Source organism: Hemitrygon akajei, chromosome 14 (genome assembly GCF_048418815.1).
Source record: "Hemitrygon akajei chromosome 14, sHemAka1.3, whole genome shotgun sequence".
Classification (NCBI taxonomy): Eukaryota; Metazoa; Chordata; class Chondrichthyes; order Myliobatiformes; family Dasyatidae; genus Hemitrygon; species Hemitrygon akajei.
Window position 1 is genome coordinate 49,111,099 of NC_133137.1, and position 22,310 is coordinate 49,133,408.

The 22,310-nt window shown below is 41.4% G+C and overlaps 1 protein-coding gene across 1 annotated transcript in view; it reads left to right on the forward strand.

Annotated features, from left to right (window-relative positions):
• Positions 1-22,310, forward strand: part of fgd6 (FYVE, RhoGEF and PH domain containing 6) — a 144,085-nt gene that overhangs the window by 82,711 nt on the left and 39,064 nt on the right. Inside the window, exons 15-17 of the mRNA XM_073065985.1 lie at positions 6,412-6,511; positions 14,653-14,799; positions 18,618-18,720. Of these exons, the coding sequence (XP_072922086.1) occupies positions 6,412-6,511; positions 14,653-14,799; positions 18,618-18,720 (350 nt within the window). The remainder of the gene's footprint in view (positions 1-6,411; positions 6,512-14,652; positions 14,800-18,617; positions 18,721-22,310) is intronic.

Here is a 22,310-nt window from a genome sequence, read left to right on the forward strand (position 1 = left end):
ACTTCCATTTTAAGCAGCCAGATGTGCTGATTTCTGCTGCCATCATGTACTGGTCCCTCAGACTGTTCCCTTTCTGCTTCCTCCATTTCCTGTTACGTATTTTCCAAAGTAATCTAAAAACATGGACTTTTCACCTGGGACAAAAGGCAGTCATCTCTGCCTCAGCCCATGTCTGTTGGCCCCTCTGTTTTCTCTCGGATGTTCATTTGATGTCCATACTGAATGAGTTGATATGTTGGAAAGTATATTTTAAAAAAACATAAATAGCCATTTCTTTTGGTCTATATTGTAAACTCCATTTCTGGTTCTCTTCCTGTCTAGCTCAGTAACAGTCTGAAACTCATCAGACTATCTGCAAACTTCATATTTCACTCTGAAGTGACCTTTAGAGGACTTACAAGGGTGCCCATTTCTACTTCTGTAATATTACCAGACTTTTCGCCTGTCTCGTGTCCTCTATGGCTAAAAACCTCTTCTGTGCACATTTCCAATGTACTATCTGGCTTCTTCTGTTTGTTTTGTATATGAGGACACTGAAAATCATAATGTACTTATCCTAATGTAGAATAATCTGCATTCACCTGCCTATCTTGTGTCCACTAAATTACAGCAGCTAAGCAAAGGCTTGTGTTAAATTCTCATTCTTATTTTCAAAGCAGACCATGGCCTTGCCATTCCCAGTCTTTGGAATATTCTGGAGTTGTACAACCATTGAATATCTAAGCTCCTCCCACTCCCTCTGGATCTTCCTCAAATTTATCTGCTTCATCAAGGCCCTATGTTTTGCTGTTCCTTCACCAGCCTTTTCTGCCTCTACTCCTTTTTAAAAAGAATAGAAAATCTGTCTTTCTAACCAAACTCTAGGGCATCTCCTTGCGTGGCTCAGTTTAAAAACAATCCTTGGGGCGTATTGCTAAGTTACAAGGAATATATGAATTTTAATGTGTTGCACCAATACACCCTCAGCGTCATCCCAAGATATTTTTCAGCTGCTGCAGTTTTAATATGGGAATCGTGTTATGTAATTGGTACCAGAAGACAGAGGAGCAGAATTAGGCCATTTGGCTCATTGATTCTGCTACATCATTCTCCTGCCTTCTCCTTGTAACCTCTGACACATTTACTAATCAAGAACCTATCAAGCTCCGCTTGGCTTGGCCCCCAAAACCGCCTGTGGCAATGAATTCCACAGATTCACTACCCTCTGGCTAAAGAAATTCTTAATCTCTGTTCTAAATGGATATTCCTCTATTTTCAGGCTGTGCCCTCTTAGACTCCTCCACTACAGGGAACATCCTCCACATCCAGTCTATTTAGGCCTTTCAATATTCAATAGGTTTCGATGTGAACTCCCTCATTTTTCTAAACTGCAGTGAGTACAGGGCCGGAGTCATCAAACTCTCCTTGTGCATTAATCCTTTAATTCCAGAATCCTTGTGCATCTCCTCTGGGCTCTGGAATGCCAGCACATCTCTTCTTAAATAAGGGGCCCAAAACTGCTGACAATACTCCAGTGCGGTCTGACCAATGCCTTTTTAAGCTTCAGCATTACATTCTTGCTTTTATATACTAGTCCTCCCAAAATGAATGCTAATATTGCATTTGCCTTCCTTAGCACTGACTCAACCTGCAAGTTCACCGTTAAGGTAATCTGTACAAGTCCCTTTGCACCTCTGATTTTCAAATTTTCTTCTGAGACTTCTGCAGACTCACTGCTTCCTCAACATTACCTGCCCCTCCATCTACCTTCGTATTGTCTGCAAACTTGGCCACAAAACCATCAATCTCGTCATCCAAATCATTGATATGTAATGTGAAATGAAGTGATCCCAACACCAACCCTTGCAGGACACCACTAGTCACCGGCAACTAACCAGAAAAAGCCCCCTTTATTCCCAATTTTTTTGCCTCCTGCAGTCAGCTAATTTTCTATCTATGCTAGTATCTGTTCCGTAACACCGTAGGGCTGTTACCTCTTTAAGCAGCCTCACATGAGGCACCTTGGCAAAGGCCTTCTGAAAATCCAAATACACAGCATTCATTGATTCTCTTTTGTCTACTCTACATGTTATTTCCTCAGCATTCCACCAGATTTGTTGAGCTAGATTTCCCCTTAAGGAAACCATGTTCACTTTAGCCTATTTTATCATGTGCCTCCAAGTTTGGGCACCACAGTTTCATAGCAATTAGCATAACATTCTGGAGTTCAGAGTTCATTTCCAGTGCCATGCTGACAGTAGTCTCTGAACATCCTCCGTGGAATGGGTGGGTTTTCTCCACTTCCTCTGGTTTCCTCCCACAATCCAAAGATGAATGGATAGGTTATTTGGTCTATATTGTCCCGTGATTAGGTTAGGGTTTGTCTGGGGTTGCTATGGCGGTGTGGCTTGAAGGGCAGGAATGGCTTACTCCGCACTGTATCACTAAGTACGTAAGTTCCTGGAAACCTCAACATCTTCCAACCACTGGAGTCAGGCTAACTGGCCTATAATTTTCTTTCTTCTGCCTCCCTCCCTTTTTAAAGAGTAGAGTGACAGTTGCAGTTTTTCAGTCTTCTGGAACCATTCCACTAGCGATTCTTGAAAAATCATTACTAGCGCCTCCGCAATCTCTTCAGCCACCTCTTTCAGGACTCTGCCATGTAGTCCACCACATGACTTATCTACCTCCTGCCCCCTAACACTCCTGAATTTCTGGCACACTGCTAGTGTCTTCTACAGTGAAGACAGACAGAAATTATCCACCATTTCTTTCTCCTTCCCATTACTACCTCTTGAACATCATTTTCCAGTGGTCAAATATACCCTCTCACCTCTCATTTACCTGTTACATACTATATCTGGAAAAAAAATTTGTGACCATCTATTATAGACTAGCTTACCTTCATATTTGATCTTTTCACTCCTTATGACTTTTTAGTTGCCTCCTGTTGGTTTTTAAAAGCTCTCCAATCCTCTAACTTTCCACTAATTTTTATATTATAGGCCCTCTCTTTCGCTTTTACGCTGTCTTTATTTTGCTTGTCAGCTGTGGTTGCCTCATCCTTACTTCAGAATACTTCGTTTTTGGGATGTACCTATCCTGTGCTTTATGAATTGCTCCCAGAAATTCCACCCATTGCTGTTCTGTCATCATCCCTGATAGTGCTCCTTGCAATCAACTGTGCCCAGCTACTCTCTCATGCCTCTGTAATTCCCTTTACTCCACTGTAATACTGATATGTCTGTCTTTTGCTTCTCCTTCTCAAACTGCAGGGTGAGTCCTATTATGATCACTACATTCTAAGGGTTCTTTTACCCTAATCAAATCTGGTTTATTACACAGCACCCAATCCAGAATTGTCTTCACTTAGTGGGCTCAACAACAAGCTGCTCTAAAAAGGCATTTCATAGGCATTCTACAAATTCCTTTTCTTGCGATCCAGCACCAACCTGACTTTCCCAATCTGCCTGCGTATTGAAATCTCCCATGACTATTGTAACATCATGCTTTTTACTATTGTCTTTTCTATTTCCCATTGTAATTTGTACCCCATATCCTGACTACTATTCGGAGGCCTGCATACAACTCCCATCAGGGTCTTTTTATTCTTGCAGTTTCTTAACTCTACCCACAAGGGTTCTACTTCTTCAGATTCTATGTCACCTCTTTCGAAGGATTTGATTTCATGTTTACCAACAGAGCCACCCCACCCTCTCTGCCTACCTGCCTGTCCTTTTGATACAGTGTGTATCCTTGGATGTGAAACTCCCAAATGTGATCATCTTTCAGCCACAACTTAGTGATGCCCACAACATACCTGCCAATCTCTAACTGTGCTCCAAAATAATCTACCTTATTCCGTAAACTGTGTGCTTTCAAATATAAACCTTCTGTCCTGTATTTGTCACCCTTTTTGATTTTGCCCCCATGTTACTCTTTAACTCAACCTATTTTGCCCTATCATTTGCCTGACCTTCCTCGCAGTCTTGCTCCTCACTGCATCTATTTGTATATCAACTACTACCCCATTCTCAGCCCTATCACTCCAGTTCCCATCCCTCTGCCAAATTACCGTAGTTTAAACCCTGCCCGCGAGGGTGTTGGTCCCCCCCCCCCCCCCCCCCCTCAGACTCAGGTGTAACCTGTCCTTTTTGTACAGGTCATACCTTCCTCAGATAGGATCCCAATGATCCAGAAATCTGAAACCCTGCCCCCTGCACCAATTCCTCAGCCACATATTCATCTGCCAAATCATTCTGATTTTACCCTCACAGGCTTGTGGCACAGGCAGTAATCGAGAGATTACTACACTGGAGGTCCTGCTTTTCAGCTTTCTGTCTAACTCCCTATATTCTTTCTTCACAGTACATTGCACAGATGAAAGAGAAATAATGATCAGGTCATCTTGAGGAATGAATGTCCACAACATGGAAGTTCCTTAATTAGTATTGTAGGATCTTTCACATTAAATGAGGAAGAGCCAAAGTTCAGATGGCACTTCCAAAAGTACGGCACTCCCTCAACGGTAACAAATGTCAGCCCAGATTTTGTGCTTAAGTTTCTAAAAAGGCTTTTAAACACAGAAAACTTTCCTGTTTTAGCACTTGCCAATCTTCACCCTACTTACTGAGCTGATCAAAATCAACTTGTACTTTTTGATAACTTTCACTGTCTGCGATACCTGTGATTTTAATGTCATTTGCAAACTTATTAACCATGCCCTGTACATTATCACACAAATCATTTATATAAATGATGAATGACAATGGGCCCAGTACTAACACCTGTGACATGGCACTAGTCATGGGCCTCTAGTGTGGACAAAACATCCTTTAACTGTTTCCTACCATTAAGCCAATAATGTATCTGCTTAACTAGATCTCCCTTGATACCATGCAGTCTAACCTGGCTAGCTTTCCTTGCATGCCCTCATCAAAGGTCATGCTAAAGTTTACCTAGACAACATCCACTGCTCTACTCTCATCAATCTTTTTAGTTATTTCTTTGGAAAAATAAACTAAGGAGAAGAAATGAAGCTTGAAATCATTCTGGTTCTGCACGTGAATGTATCTGTCATCTTTTTTTTGACAGCTAGGCTGAGCAATTGCTATGATCTGTCCTTTTTGAAGTGGTTGAGGTGGATAGTGTCTCAGTTGTCAGCTTGTGAGATTCAAGTTTGAGCATGGCTCATTGCAGAACAGTTCAAGGAAAGCTGGATGAATTTGCCTATTGGTATTTTGTATTAGAATTTCCATAGCTAAAATTATGTATAACTTAATCCATGTACATCATAATAACAACTAATTGCATAGTAAATTCACTCAAATGTTAAATCTTCGGGTCAGAGTTGAAATTCTAGCAAAGACTGTTCTCATGAGAACTATTATCAGTAAACTAATTTCTTTCTTGGAGTTGATGTTTTCAAAACCTAGTCATTTACAATTGACTTTGTAATTGTTTACATCAGGATGTCTGCAGTGCTCTGAAACCTCACAACAGGAAGCTAGATACGATATCCTTCATTATTGGTGACAGTAGCATGTTAAAAGGGCTGCAGAAGCATTTGAAGGAGAAACAAAGCCAGGAGGATTTTATGTAAATGCTCTACCAATATGTGGTCAGTTTGAAATGCCATGGATATCCTCAAGTCTTGCAGAAACATGGTCTTTCAAGCTGAAGTAATCCCTGCCTTTCGGAGACCTGTGCCCCCTGCAGCAGCCACCTCCATGGTCAATAACACTATCTGTGCAAAATCCACCAAACTCAGAACAATTAGTGAATCAAGTCAATGCTTGGTCGCCAGACATTATCCCCAGGTTGGGGACTTATTACACTCAGTCAGCCCTCGTGACACACCACGTTGTTCACCAGACTTCTGAAACAAAAGTGGGAAGAGATTACCAGGCAGACTGAGGAAAAGATTTGAGGATAAGCACAAAGCCTCATTGACAAAATACATTGCTATTGTCTCTTAGAGTCTATGACCCTTCTTAAAATGGAGGAGTATTCCAGATTGGCATTGAGAAATTCAAGGCCATTAATTAACAGCACATAGAAGTAAACAGCAAAGAACATGCACTACCTCACAGACCAAGCCCCAAGCCGGCTCTCTCAGCCAACCTGTGGTTCACACTAGCTTCCACAGACGTATCAGAATGCACAGAACCAAGTCACTGCAATCCCAAAAGGAATAATGAGCAGTAAAAATAGGTTTTCTTTCCTGTTAGTTCAATGTAGTGACAGTGACAAACTTTAGAGAGAACCTCGGTGTCTCTGAAACATGTCACAATTATGTGATACTAAGCTGCTAGTTTTCGTCATCTTGGATTAATTCTCATTGATTTTAAACATATATTGCTTTTTAATTTAATTTTATGTGCTGTAATTTGATTGTCCTAGTTTCTGACTTCTGGCTCTTTCAAAATTCAGTTCTGCGGCGGAAAGAGATGAATGGTTAAAAGCCATTTCTAAGGCCATTGAGGAATATACAAAAAAAAGGATAACATTCACTGCGAGTAAAAGCCTTGAGGTAAGAAGGTGCTTTAAAAAAAAATACAGATGGTAATTGGTTTATTATTTTCACATGCTGAGATACAATGGAAAGCCTTGTTTTGCCTGCCATCCTGAGAGATCATTCCAAGCATGTACATCAAGGGATGAATTATAGCAAAGCAGAATATAACGAATAAACTTTTCTTGGGCTTCCAGCCAGGTAAAGTTATCGACTATAGCCGACGTTTTGATGACCAACTCTTCCATCTTCGTCAGAGTGGCAGAGTTGGAAATTGAAACATTGGTTATGATTGACACCTGTACCTAGTTGGAAGCCCAAGAAGAATTTATTCATCATGTATGCCAGGAAAGCACTAGATACTTTTTTATGCAGAATATATTACAGTTACAAAGAAGATGCAGTATAGGTAGACAGATAAAGTGCACGGGCACTCTGAGAGAGAAAGAGGTCATCTTTATTGCATAAGAGGTCCTATCCCTTACTTTCAGCTTTTTTTTCTGGTTAAGTTTTACGGGTTTTTTGTTGATGTGAAATACATTATAGTTTAGGTAGTAGGCATTTTTCCTTTTTATATTTACAGCTCTGTGGTGACGAAAGCTCTGATTAACTTTTCTTTACGTTGTAATGGTTGGCTTGGAGTTTTGTAGTGGGAGGGTGGGGAGGATACTAACTTTATTTGATTTCATTTTGGGTGCTTTTTCTCTATTGTTATGAATTGTGTATTAGACACGTTTGTTTTGCACTGAATAAATCTCCATTTTGTCGGTGTTTTTTTTCTGTTGTAGTATAGAAATTTTTTTTTTAATTTAAAAATGAGGTCCGTTCAATTGTTTTATAGCAGTGGGAATGAAGCCATGCTTGGTCTGGTGGTACATGTTTTCAAGCTTTTGTATCTTTTCCCGATTGGGGAGGTGTCTTTGATGATGTTGTCTGATTTCCTGAGGCAGTTTGAAATGTAGACAGTCAATGGAGGAGGAGGCATTTGTGGTGGACTAGGTTGTGTTCACAGGAGCAATTTCTTTGGTCTTAGAGCTGTTGCCATGCCATACTGCAACTTTAAACAGGTAAAATAACAACAAAACTGTAATACTTTGCCTCTGGTTTATTTTTCTCAAATTATAGTGAATATCTTTATATAATTTTGGCAAGGTGGCTGCCAATAAAAATGAGAATATCAGTCAAGTTTCAAGGGCATCATACCTGTTCTATGTGAATGGTTCAAATTTGTTACTTGGACTGGATTCGGTTACACTGCTAATCACTGTTTTTTGTGATTAAAACTGTTAATATAATTTTCTATAAAATTTAGTTACAGTTGATATTGATTGTCATATCGAATGACCAGGATGAATAATGCAGATCCCAAATTGCTTCTGCACTCCCTGAGACTTGTTTCATGCATGTGGTTGCCGTTAAATTAATAGAAACTGCCTGTTGACACAACATAGTTGCTTGCTAACAAGGTATGTAGATAGCTAATTTTTAAAGCAGGGCCCTCCAAATTCAGCTGTAGAAGTCATTATGATAATCAGAATCAGATTGATCATCACTGACATATGTCATGAAATTTCTTTTATGGCATCAGTACAGTGCAATACATAGAAAATTATTGTAAGTTATAATAATAATTACAGAAAATAAATGAGCAGTGCAAAAAGAGAGCCAAAAGTGAAGTAGTGTTCGTGGTCTGTTCAGAAATCTAATGGCGGAGGGGGAAAATCTGTTGTGTCTCTTTAGGTTTCTGTACCTCCTCCCTGATGGTAGCAATGAAAAGTTCAAGTTTAATTTTCATTCAACCATACATGAATACCCATGAAACAGCGTTACTTTGGGGCCAAGGTGCAAAACACAGTATCAACAGTCGTGCACTACACAAGCAATAGAAGGCACATACAAAATAGCAAACACCTATAAGATGTGTAAAATACTGTAATACAAAAAATATATAGTCCAAGACCCTGAGTTCATGAATATCTGCAGTCAAACACAATACAGCTTGTCTCCTGCCATACCACACCAACTCTGCCTCTCTCCTGGGCAGCTGCATACAGGCAACCCTGCAGTTTGAGCAACACGTACGAAAGCTGGATGAACTCAGCAGGTCGGCAGTATCCGTTGAAATGAGTAGTCAGCGTCTCGGGCTGAGACCCTGCAGCTTGAGACCTAGAGCATGCTCCGTCCAAGGCCAAGCAGCTCACCCGTCGTTGGCCAATAAATCACTGAATCAAGCTTGCAGCATTCTACATTAACAATGTCCAATAGCAGACATCCCACTTCTCCTGCAAGTTCCAGGAGTCTCCTGCATATTGATAGTGGCTCCCTGACGCACGCAAATTACATACAATATCCCAGAAATTGATTTTTTTTTTAGAGGGAGCGAGAGGGGGAGAGAGAGTGAGTAACAGACGTAGCAAGAGATTGACAGAGAGAGCATCCTGATTGGTCACTCTTTGTGCTAAGTAGACCTATCAGTTTTCTCTATGGACTTTACAGTCGATCCCTCTCCCTCCCCCCTCTTTCCCCCTCCCCCCTCTTTCCCCCTCCCCCCTCTTTCCCCCTCCCCCCTCTTTCCCCCTCCCCCTCTTTCCCCCTCCCCCTCTTTCCCCCTCCCCCTCTTTCCCCTCCCCCTCTTTCCCCTCGCACCTCTTTCCCCCTCCCCCCTCTTTCCCCCTCCCCCTCTTTCCCCCTCCCCCTCTTTCCCCCTCCCCCTCTTTCCCCCTCCCCCTTTCCCCCCTCCCCCTTTTCCCCCTCCCCCCTTCCCCCCTCCCCCCTTCCCCCTCTTTCCCCCTCTCCCCCTCACTCCCCACCTCTCTTTCTTCCCCCCCTTCTCTCTCCCCCTCTCTCTCTCCCTCCCCTTCCATCAGTTCAGTTGAGTGTCCTGCAGTGCCATGGCAGAGTGTTCCAAAAAAATAAAATGCAAAACGTACTTCACCCCAGACTACACTACAGTGTACCCCTGCCTAATGGGGGTCAAAAATAATGACACTGTTGATCTCTGCACTGTTTGCGACAGTGACTTTTCTATTGCCCATGGTGGGTTAACTGACTGTAAAAGACATGTTGAGGTGAGTTTAATAGGTGTCATTCGTTCATTAGCATGGCTAACGTTATTTAAACTAGCTGGCTAGCTGCTAAGGAGCTGCTATTGATGTTCTACGTGATGAGGCCAAGCTCCCTGTAGACCTGCTTAAAGTTGTAATAGAATCAAAAAACAACTCCATGATAATTTAGATGCGAGCCACCCTGAAATTCACTGCCCAGATGAAGAGCTTTTTATTGGATACCTGGCAAGGAGGCAGTTGCTAAGCGAGGAAACACAAGTGATCCCCCCTTACAAGACAAAGCAATTCTTCAAAGATGCCAGAACATTCTACATCAGGTGCTTCCAAAAAATCTTGGAGAAGTTCCCAATGAGAGACCAAATCGTGAAAAATCTGTCAGTGGTCAATACAGAGAGCCAAGATGAGGTGAATCCAGAGCAGATTTTGACTTTAGCAGAGAGATTTTCAAATGTGATCAAGGCAGATGCAAGGGAACAGCTCCACTTGGAAGTCCCGGATTATGTCTCAACTAACCTTGAGGGACTGGTGTCAAACTACAAAAGTTTGCTGGTTGATGAGTTCTGGGGGAGGCTGTCCAAAGTAAAATCTGTGAGCACAGGCCAGTTGAGATTCAAAGAGCCCTGCCGGTTGATGAAGCTGCCAATTCTAATTGTGATGTAGAAAGGGCATTCAGCATGGTGCGTCACATTGAGACAGGATTCAGAATTCAGCTGTCTCACAAAACACTTGTGAATCTGATGTCTTGCAAAATCAACAAATTCATTGACACAGACTGCTATGAGGTTGAAACTTCCGGCAAAATGCTCAAATCTGCCAAAGCAAGCCACATCACAGTACAAGGGAAGTTTGCAAAAGAAATATAGTGTGCGTGTGTGTGTAAATGGGGGGGGGGGGGGGGAGATACGGGGTTGCGGGGGTCGGGGTGGTGGTGCCACCTCCCTGAACTGTGTTTTTGCAGGGTGGGATGTCTTGCAATCACAGGAAATGTGACTAAGACAATAATCACCTGCTATTAGACTGCACAGTGCCTTCGCGCACTGACTCCTCCGATGCAGGCAGCGGCATAATCTGCACCGTCCAGCTTCAGTTTCCCCACCATCGAGCAACGTGCTGATGGGGTAGACCTGCAGTACTTTAAGTTCTTAATGTCTAGCAGAGTCTGTGATTGTAAAAAAAAAAAGCTTAAAAAAGACAATAGCACCTTTGACCCCGTAGAAGCCACCGCAATTGAAAATGCCACAATTTTACCAGAAACAAGAGGTGGGCATGTCCTGGATGGTGAGGTCCCTTTATGATGAATGTCGTTTTCTTGAGGCATCAACTGTTGAAGATGGCCTTGATGGTGGAGAGGCTAGTGCCCATGATGGATCCGGCTTGAGTTACAACTTTTTATAGCTATTTCTGATCCCTTGCATTGGTGCCCCCATACCAGACAGTATTGCAACTGATCAGAATTATATTTCTACCAATGGTACATTAGTAATTTGAAATTTGCTAAGGACTTTGGTGTCATACCAGACCTCCTCAAACTCCAAATGAAATCTAGCAGCTGGTGTGTGCCACCTTTGTAATTGCAGTAATATGATGGGCCAGGATAAATCTTTAGAGATGTCGACACCCAGGAACTTGAACGTGCTCACCCTGTCCACTGCTGATCCCTTGTTGAGGATGCTGCGTGTTTCCCAACTTCCCCTTCCTGAATTCCACTGTCGTTGAGTATAAGTTGTTTACTTTTTACACTGGACATAAGATCATAACATAAAATGATACAGGGATTTAAGACCGTTTCCCTAAGCTCTGGAGCACTAAGCATTGTTCTCTGATTCTGGACATTAATGTAACATAAATGTTGAGGCTGTTCCAACAGAATAATCTAAAGCTATATTAAAGTGCAAGTGTGATTTCTCCAATAACCCCAAGATAGTTCAACTTAAACAAATAATAGAAATTAGAGGGCTTTGCTTCACAAACATAGTTACTTAAGAATTTTAAAAACTAAATTTAACTTGCTATTTGCAGGTCCCTTCATTTACAATAGAACCTTGTGATTGCAAAATTGTCCAGCTGGAGAAATTACATGCAAGCTCTTGTTTTTATCTGAAACCCAAGGTGAACTGAGTTTAATTTTAACCAAAAGTGATTCATTATATTTAAAAATAAAAGGTTGGATTATGCTGATTTTGTTTTTTCTCATCAGTGCTGGCACATAAAGGTGCCAGACTGTAAGGAAACGTATAAGTCAACTCTACACTTGAACACATCCTGGCACTGGGATGAATGCTAGGTACAATGTCTAAGTGATATTAGCTAAGAAGTGGATTTAGCTGTCACTCTCAGTTCACTCTCTGGTCCTTGGATATCATTAACATCTGTCTAAGACACCAATAGGGGCTTTAATTCAACAAAAGCAAACAAAAGATCAACTGCTAGGGGAACTCAGTATGTCAGGCAGCATTTTGGAGGGAAATGGAAAGGTGACATTTTGGGTCGACACCCTTCATCTGGACTGGATTTTATACTCCTCCTGTGAAGTCTCTTCTAGATGAAGACTTCATAATGTGCTCAGCATGGATGCATGAAGCAGGGCCGATGCAATTGTCAACATAGCGAAGAAAGAGTTACCAGGAAGGGCTTGGAATGTAGACTGTTCTATGGAGCCCATGTGGGTGTTCATGGCTACCCTTAAGTGTGGGAGAAAGTGGGAGAAGCAAAAGGAGAAGGGGAGATTGAGGACCAGTTCTGGCAGATAGAGGAGGGTGGTTGTGGAAGGGAACTAGTGGTTCTTTTGTCTTGCTGAGAAAGAAGCAGAGAACTTTAAGGCTTTCTTGATCGAGGATTTAAATGTATAGCGACTGGGCATCCATGGAGACAATGAGGCAGTCATGGCCAGGGAGTTGAAAGTTGTTGAGAAATGGAGTTGAAGTATGAGGACACAAGTTCAGTGGGCGGGAGCAGGCAGAGATGATGGGCCTAGCTGGACAGTCAGGTTTATGGATCTTGGGTAGGAGGTAGAAGCGAGTAGTGTGGGGTAAGTGAACTATTAGTTTGGTGGCAGTGGATGGCGGTTCTCCAGAGTTGATGAGGTCAGTCATGGTGTCAGAGGCAATTTGAAGGGAAGTAGCTGATCTTGAACTTGGTGGTGTGGGACCTCAGATTTCTGTATCTCCTGCCCAGTGGGAGCTGTGAGAAGGTGGCATGGAGATGCTTGATGGTAAATGTTGGCTTTTTGAGGCAGGCCTGTATTTAGGTATATATTCTAATGGTGGCTTTACCCTCTTGCAATATAAATCACTCACAGATCCTCATAAGTAGGAACCGAAGTACACTTTTCATCCCCTTGATCCTGTTACCCTGGTAATGAGGATCATCCGTGATCCTGAAGTTCATATTTCTGCCCTTTCCTCATAGCATTTGAATTCCCTTATTAATTAGAAATCTGTCTCCGCTTTGAATATACCCAAAGACTCAGCTCTGTCAAGGACTTACTAACCTCCGAGAGAAGAAATTCTTTCTCATCTTATTTTGATGTGACATCCGATTGCTCTTGGACCATGCGCATTGGGTCTGGACTCCCATAGAGAGGAAATACCCTCTCAACATTTACATGTTTAGCCCCCTTACAGTATTTACTTACTGCCCAATGCGGCACTGCTGGTGTTCCGGGCATCCTTCACCCTGTCAGTAGCTTTCTTTATATTCATTTGTAGAAGGATTTTTCATTTCTTTCTGTAACAATTTTGTTTTACCAGTTGGGGTTGTTAGCCCTGAACCTCTATCCTCTATCCTTTGACATGTTTCGTATGTTTGACTCTACCCAGCACAAAGCATAAAGTCCTGACTCCCGCCAACATAGCTCGCTGTGTCACCGAGATGTGCAAGACTCCAAATTGTGACAAGGTTGTGGTCTTCTTGGGTGGTTTAGCCCCCTAAGAATCTTAAATACTTAGTGGGTTGCTTCAACCCAGAAATGCTTCAGAATGTTCAGAAGATGTAACTTGTGCCTTTACTCTTAATGAAAACTGAAAGGTTACCTGAGCAATTTCTTTACAATTAATAATGGTTCAATGGTAAGCCACTGAGAAAGTTCATCCAGTTGTCCTTTAGTCTAAAATTTAAAAAAACATGTAAATGTAAAAGCCACCAATAAATGCAACAAGATTAAAACAGCTTATTTTTACTCAGAGGTGAGAATGTTGGATGTGGTATCACATGCACTGTTTCAGACAGTTAGCGTAGGAAAGATAGAAAATTACATAGGAGAGAAAAAAATGAAGGGTGTGCTAACAGGGCCAATATTTGAATTGAATTCCTTGCTTTGTGCTGCTGAATTTGATGTAATTGTGGGGCAGATTAAGGAAATAGTGTGCTAAACTGAGTGTGCCAAAGACAGTGAGATCCAGATAGTAGTACATAATACTTCAGTCTTCAATTAAAATTACGGTCCTCCTCTTTATTGAGCAATTTGGAGAAAAGCTGAGTAATAATGATGGAAGCACCCTAACTTCTAAATCTCCAGAATGTAACATGGGGATTGGTCAGAGGAATATTGGAATCAGAAAATAAAAATTGCATATTAAAAAGTGAAATAAAAGCAGTATTTTGTTTTTATTCCTCTATTGTTAGTCTGTGCCCTAATACTGACAATTTGTTTATACTTCATTCCCTCAGAGTAGATCAAATATAGGAAACTATATTTGGAAATTTGATTTGATATTATTCATGTGGAAGTTATGACTACTAATTTAACTAACTTAGAAGAACAATGAGCTCTGACTTCCAAGGATTTGGCTCTCCGAGAATTTACCATTAACCCTTTGTTCTTCCCCCCCCCCCCCCCCCTTCCTTGTCTGTCATCACAATAATTTTGACATCTAGTCCATCCTGGATTAAACTTCTTCTCAAGGTAATGGAGTTGAGTAGAATAAAGTTAGCTCTTTCTAGATTTCTGATTGCTAAACCAGTTTGTTTCTATTTAGGATTTTGTTCTTAATATAAGTCGAGAGAATTAGACAAAAAATAAATATGTATTATTTAAGTGGATTATGCTTTGTAGCTAATTGCTTTTATCGCATTGTGGACTACTTTCTCTTCTAGGAGGAGCCAGATAAACCAGAGGTTAATACACCTTTGGGCACTAAGGCACCCATATGGATTCCTGATCCTCGTGCCACCATGTGTATGGTGTGTACATGTGACTTTACGCTTACCTGGAGGCGGCATCATTGTAGAGCATGTGGAAAGGTTTGTAATTTGGCATACTTGTGACAAACACTATTTTGCTTATTCTGTAAAGATGCTGCTTCTTAGAGGCCATTCTGATGGCTTTAAATTCTGAGTTGACTGATTTTTTTTCGGAGTCTATTTGATAAAGTGAGCTTTTATTTGTGAGTTTTTTGGTATATCTTCCACTCCATATTAAGCTGGATGGAGACTATGCACCAAGAAAATGATTCATACAGCTCAGTAAATCTGTATAAAAGCAGTTTACTGCAAATTTGAAAGGTGCTAAGGCTCTATTATTGGAAATAAAACTGAAGGACACTTTGGCAGAAATCTAACATGAAATTTATTACTGAAAACCGAAAAGTTATCCAGGTTGCCATATTATCTGAAGAAATGTGAATAATAGTAAATACTGTGCAATCATCTGGAAACATTCCTACTTCAGAACTTATGATGAAGAAAGTCCAATAAAGTATTGAGCACAGGAGATGTGATATTATGTTGAAGTTGTATAAGTTGTTGGTGAGGCCTAATTTAGGGTATTGTGTGCAGTTTTAGTCACCTACCTACAGGAAAGGTGTAAATAGGTTGAAAGAGTGCAGAGAAAATCTACAAGAATATTGTAAATTTTATAACTCTGGAGGACCTGAGTTATCAAGTCAAGTCGCTTTTTATTTTCATTTCGACCATAACTGCTTAGTTCGAGCTGTGTCTTGCAGCACAGTCATGGGTCAGCAGAATGAACAGCAGTGGACTGAGCACAAAGCCCTGGGGGACCCCCGTGCTCAGTGTGATGCTGTTGGAGATGCTGCTCCTGATCCAGACTGACTGCTCAGCTTTCCATTCAGTTTCTGAAGGATGATTGTGTTGAATGCTGAACTGAAGTCTATGAACAGCATTCGAACGAACGTGTCTTTTTTGTCCAGGTGGGTTAGGGCCAGGTGGAGGGTGATGGCACTGGCATCGTCTGTTGGATGGTTGGGATGGTACACAAACTGCAGGGGGTCCAGTGAGGGGGGTCGCAGGGTCTTGATATGCCTCATGACGAGCCTCTCGAAACACTTCATGATGATGGATGTGAGTGCAACGGGACGGTAGTCATTTAGGCAGGACACTGAAGACTTCTTCGGCACGGGGATGATGGTGGCGGCCTTGAAGCACGTTGAAACGGTGGCGCTGCTCAGGGAGATGTTGAAGATGTCAGTGAGAACATCTGCTATCTGGTCCGCACATTCTCTGAGCACTCTACCAGGAATGTTGTCTGGTCCAGCAGCCTTCATATGGAAAGACTGAATAAATTAGGACTTTATTCCTTGGAATGTAGAAGATTGAAAGAAGATTTGATAGAGGTCTACAAAACTTAGGAGTATAGATAGGGTAAATGAAAGCAGCCTTTTTACACTAAGGTTGGGTGGGACTACAACTAGAGGTCAAAGGTTAAGGATGAAAGGTGAAAAGTTTAAGGGGAACATGAGGGGAAATTTCTCCACTCAGAGGGTCATGAGATTGTGAAAGTAGCTGCCAGTGCAAGTGGTGCATGCGAGCTCTTTTTCAATATTTGGTTAGAGATGTGGATGATAGGGATATGGAGGGCTATGTCCCAGATAGGCAGTTTAACTAGATCAGCACAGACTAGATGGGCTGAAAGGTCTGTTTCTCTGCTGTATTTTTCTATGATTCTAAAGGAGCATTTGATATTATCTTGAATTATATCACGTAGCACAGATAATGGTCCTCCAGCCACTAACTTTTTGTATGGTTTGATCCCCCCCACCCCCCAAACTTTGGAGTGTTTTCCTTCAGACTGTCATTGGTTTCTATTTTACAAGGCCTGGTTGACATTAAACCTGGTTAATTAATGCTGTGATGTCGAGGACAATCACTCTCACCTCACATTTGGAATTCTGCTTTTAAGTCAGTTTTTGATCTATGGGTCTACCGAGGTCTGGAACTGAGCACAATAAAGTTGTTGTAACGTGATCTGGGTGTCACTATCTCAATGTCCTCTTTTAAAGTATATTTATTATCAAAGTACGTATACTATATATAACCTTGAGATTCATCTCCTTACTGGCAGCCATAAAACACACAAACCCAAAAGAACACATTTAAAACAAAAGTGCTTAAATCATCATCCATACATCAGTTTCTGTTGCTTCAGTACGCTCTGGGGCCTGGACCCCAATGCCTCAATTTGGCCTGTACTTTGACCTTTCCAGTTCGGCCCAGTGCTTAAATTGTTGTCCAAGCACCTGGTTAATTTGTTCTGATAAGCTCTAGGACTTCTACCCTACCGCTTTAAATGAGGCCTGTCACTAAAATCATCCAAACCTCCGGTTGCTCCTTGCTCTCGGATCTGGGTCCTGCTGCTTTGATACACTGTCGGGCCTAGGCCCCATTGCCACAATTCTGCCCGGTGCTTAAATCAATCAAACCTCAGCTCTTTCCTCACTTCCAGGCCCAAGGGCCTTGATTCAACCTGTACATGCCACACTGCAACTGTCCTGTACCCTTGAGATTTCAATTCACATCGAAAAAATGCCAGCTCATTCAGGCGGTTCAAAAGCACACCTCCGAAAGGGAAGTTACAGGTTGTGGATTACAGTGATTGTTTGCCAGAGAAAGTGTGAGTAATAGAATAGTTAGTAATTTAATTTGTTTTGTTTGCTACAGGCAAGTAGTCACTGTACTTCACTAGTGCCATTTTCCATCACTTCTGACCATTGACAGTAGGCTGGTGAGTGGGCCAAATTGGATTTGTCCTCCCTTTTGTGAACAGGACCTAAAGGGGCAATTTTCTGTTTTGTCAAAAGATGCTGTACTGATCTAGAAGGCTACATGGTTCAGTTCTACAGCATCTTTGTTTGGCTCTGTGTTATCGAGTGGATGTAGTTTTTGTGTAATATCATGTGAAGTGAATCACAGAATCTCAGAAGAAAGTCAAGATATTCTACATATCTGACTGGTTGCACGTGCTTTCATTGAGTTTCATTGGAACCATGATGGAGAGGCAGAAATTCAATATCATTCTTAACAGACTGAATTCTGAATGATACAGAATATTAAGCTGAAAGAACAACCACAAAAAAAACATGATTGAGACCCTGGATGACAGGAAAGCCAGAGATGACTGTAGTGCAAATGCTAAATTTCCTGTATTGCATGTGAAGGTGTAGTAGCAGGGCATCTGGATTTGCAGGTTATATAGATGAGGAAATTAGGGAGTCATAGTGGGAACAATCATTTCAGAATATTGAATAGGAAGAGGAGGGGGCAAAACGTTCAGGAATAACACTGTGCTGGAAACAAGGATTGTAATCCCTTGGTTAAGGAAACTGGTGAGGTGGAAGGTGAAGACATGGCATTTTCATGGTTCTATGAAATGTGGCAAATAGGACAATCACATTTCTACTTTTTCACATGTTGAAAAAAATCCTCATGTGAGAAAGAAGGCACGAGTTTCAGAAGGCATGATTTGTGTCAATTAAAACTCAGTTAAACCCACAAAGATTAGGAAAGCTATGCTATATATAGAAATTAAATACAAATGACTATTGTGTAACTGTGTTTTTCACAATTTCTTGTTAGTAATTGGAATTGGTTTATTATCGTCATGTGTATAAAGATAGGGTGAAAAGTTAGTTTTTCAAGCCATCCAGAAATATAATTCCAATCCTGAGTATATTGAGGTAGAACAAAAGGAAAAGCAGTAATAGAATGCAGAATGGTCTTCTACATTAGCCACATATATGCCATTCAGTTTAATTTACTATAGATACTGAACCAACTGAAATTGTCCTTAAGAATCCTGTGTAACACAATTTTATTTTTTTTAGATTGTTTGTCAAGCCTGTTCATCAAATAAATTTAACCTGGACTACCTTAAAAACCGACCAGCCAGAGTTTGTGATTATTGTTTCTCAGAGCTGCAAAAGAGAGGTAAGATAAATATTGATGGTATTGTAGTGTTTTTATCATGTAGGTCCTGTAAAATATACTATGACCGCTATAAGTTTCTGCATACCACGTAAAGTGCCCAAGGACAGTAAAGAAGTTTTTTTTTAATGAAAATGTGAGCTATATTTTTAGTACAATGGAAACAGCAGGGAGCCCAGAATAATGTCCTTGTCTCCCTACTACTCCCCAAGAGCACAGAAATTTATATGTACATAAATCCATGTGTGGCAGTGAACTCAGTTCTGATTTATCTGAATTTTCACATTCTGACTTAAGTCACCTTTAGTGGATTATAACTTGTCAAAGTTTGAAGATCAATTACTGCCTTGGCTTGCTGAAAGATGCTGCTGCTCTCCAATTCTAATCTCCCCTTCACTCAGCCTTTTGCTTCCAAAATTGAAGCTTGCATTAGTACTCCCTGATTATTCAAAGGTACATTTAATGTCAGAGAAATGTATACAATATACATCTTGAAATGCTTTTTCTTCGCACTTTTGCCCACAACTCCTAATTCAAATCTTTTCAGTGTCCCTCTCACCTTTCTTGGTAAAGAGCCCAATGCAGCCTTGAGTATTTGATTATACTTTACATTCGCTCATTCCTTTCCTCCCTCTATACACCATCCTTTATCCTCCACTCTGCAGCAATTCACCCTCTGGAACCAGTCTCAGCAGTTTTAATCTAGCCCAGCATATCTGTAGGATACCTCAGCTCATAGTTATTGCATAGAGGGGAAAATATTATGCTCACACAGCACGAGATTCCGCAGATACTGGAAATCCAGAGTTACACACACACAATGCTGGAGGAACTCACCAGATCAGGCAGCAGCTATGGAAATGAATAAATGGCCACTGTTTTGGGCTGAAACTCCATCAGGATTGGAAAGGAAGGGGAAAGATGCCAGAATAAGAAGGTGGAGGAAAGGAAGGAGGACAAGCTAGAAGGTGATAGGTGAAACCAGGTGGGTGGGAGAAGGGGGAGATGACATTGGAAGCTAAAAGGTGGAAAAGGTAAAAGGCTGGAGAAGGAAGAATCTGATTGGAGAGGAGAAGGGACCATGGGAGAAAGGGAAGGAGCAGGGGTACCAGGGAGATTATAGGTAAGTGAAGAGAAGAGGTAAGGGGGAATTGAAGAAGAGGGGAGAGGGAAATTACCAGAAGTTGGAAAAATCATCAGGTGTTCATTCCATCGGGTTGGAAGCAAACCTAGATGGAATATGAGGTGTTGCTCCTCCAACCTGTGAGTGACCTCATCGTAGCAGAAGAGGAGCCCATAGACCGACATATGGGAATGGGGGCTGGAATTGAAATGGTTGGCCACTGGGGAAATCCTGCTTTTTTGAAGATGGAGTGAAGATGTTTGACAGAGTGGTTCCCCATTCTATGTTTGATCTCGCCAATGTAGAGGAGGCTGCATTGGAAGCACCGGATACTTGAGGGGCAACGAATGAACAATGGAATCGCAGAGGGAGTTTCCCCACAGAAAGTGGAGAGTGGTGGGGATGGGGGTAATTATGTGTTTGGTGATACGGTCCTGTTGAAGGTGACAGAAGTTGTGGAGAATGATGGCTGGGTGTGGAAGCTCATGAGGTGGCTAGTGATTAGATAATCTGTATCTAATCACATCACGTTAAAGATAACTTATAAATTTAAGTAATTATTTTTTGTGGTTTCATAATTGTAAAGCTTATAACAGTTAACAAACATACAATGCAAACTTGCATCCTCCTCTGCACTATTTCATGCTATCATCTGTAAATTTATTGCTCCTGCAGTCATTTTGTGTTAATAGAATTTTTGAGTTTGGTGTCAGTGCAGACATCTTTTTAAACTTTACATGAACTGCATAGCATCCGAGCAGAAATCATTTCCATTTACTATTCTGTGGGCTACAGGTTTGTGAGAAAATTAAAGATATGTTAAAGTTCATTAAGAGTATTCTGTGGACAAAGACAGTAAACAAAAAAAGTAGATCACAATGATAAAACGTTTCAAACAAAAGTAGTATCCTTGAGTTAAAGTCAAAGTCGGGCTTGGTGTTGTATGCATGAGTGCAATAAAAAATGTACTTGCAGCAGCATCACAGGCACCTAGCATCGGATAAAGACATAGTCATAGAACTCTGCAACACAGAAAAAGGCCCTTAGCCCATCTAGTCCATGCCAAATTATGCTGTCTTGTCCCGTTGACCCACACCCAGACCATAGCCCTCCATTTCCCTCCCAACCATGTACCTGTCTAAATCTTGCGCAAAGGTTGAAATTAGACCTACATCCACCACTTCTGGTCTCGCCTCTCACCATACTCATTCCACACTCTCACCTCCTCATCTTCCCCTTAAACATTTCACCCGTAACCCATTACCTTTAATTCTATTCTCACCCAACCTCCGTTTGAAAAGCATTTACACTCATAATTTTGTACATCGCTATCAAATCTACTCACATTCTCCTACAAACCAGGGAAGAAGTCCTAACCTATTTAACCCTTCCCTATAACTCGGATCCTCAATTCCTGGCAACATCTGTGTAAATTTTCTCTGCATTCATTTAATATTATTTGCATCTTTCCTGTAGGTAGGTGACCAGAGCTGCCCACAGTACTCCAAATTAAGCCTCACCCAACATCTTGTATAACCTCAGCATCCCAACTCCTGTACTCAGTATTTTCATCTATGAAGGCTAACATGCCAGGAACTCTCTTTGTGACCCTATCTACCTGTGATGCCACTTACACAGATCTATTCCCAGATCCTTCTGTTCTCCTGCACTCCTCAGTGCCCTGCCGTTCACTGTGAAAGTCTTACCCTGATTGGTCTTCTCAAAAGTGCAGCACCTCACACTGGTCTGCATTAAATTCCATCTGCCATTTTTCAGCTGGCCCAGATCCCACTGCAAGCTTTGATGGCCTTCCTTGCTGTCCACTGTGCCCCAGTCTTGGTGTCATCTCCAAATTTGCCACATATAAGTAGCATTCATAAGTAAAGCATAAATTATGCACAATCCATTTTACAAGAAAACACAATTAGAGCAATAAAATTAATTTTAGTGCAAATTGGTCAAAATGTTGTGAAACTGTAGTGATTAATGTATTGCTGGTTGGTTCAAGACCAAATTGTTGAAGGGAACCAGCTGTTCTGAACTTGGTGGTGGTATGGGGACTTCAGGCTTCTGTACCTTGTGTGATAGTGGTTGCAAGAAGATGGCATGGCCTGTATAGTGGGGATCTTTAATAGTGTTGCCTTCTTGAGGCAGTGGCTCTTGTAGATATAACTGATGATGGGGACTCATGTGCCCGTAATGCAGCTTCATATGTTTCTGTGCATTCAAATTACCACACGAGACCGTGATGCATCCAGTCACGATGCTTTCAATACATCTAATGAACTTTTGTAGAGTGCTTGATGATAAGCTGAAACTCCTTAATCCCTGAAGGAAGTAATGCTGCATGCAGCTTTCCCTATGATGCATACATGTGGTGAGTCCAGGACAGGCCATCTGATATGTCAACACCTAGAAATTTAAAAGTTGTCAACTCTCTTCACTGCCTATTGTCCTATGTAGAGTGGTG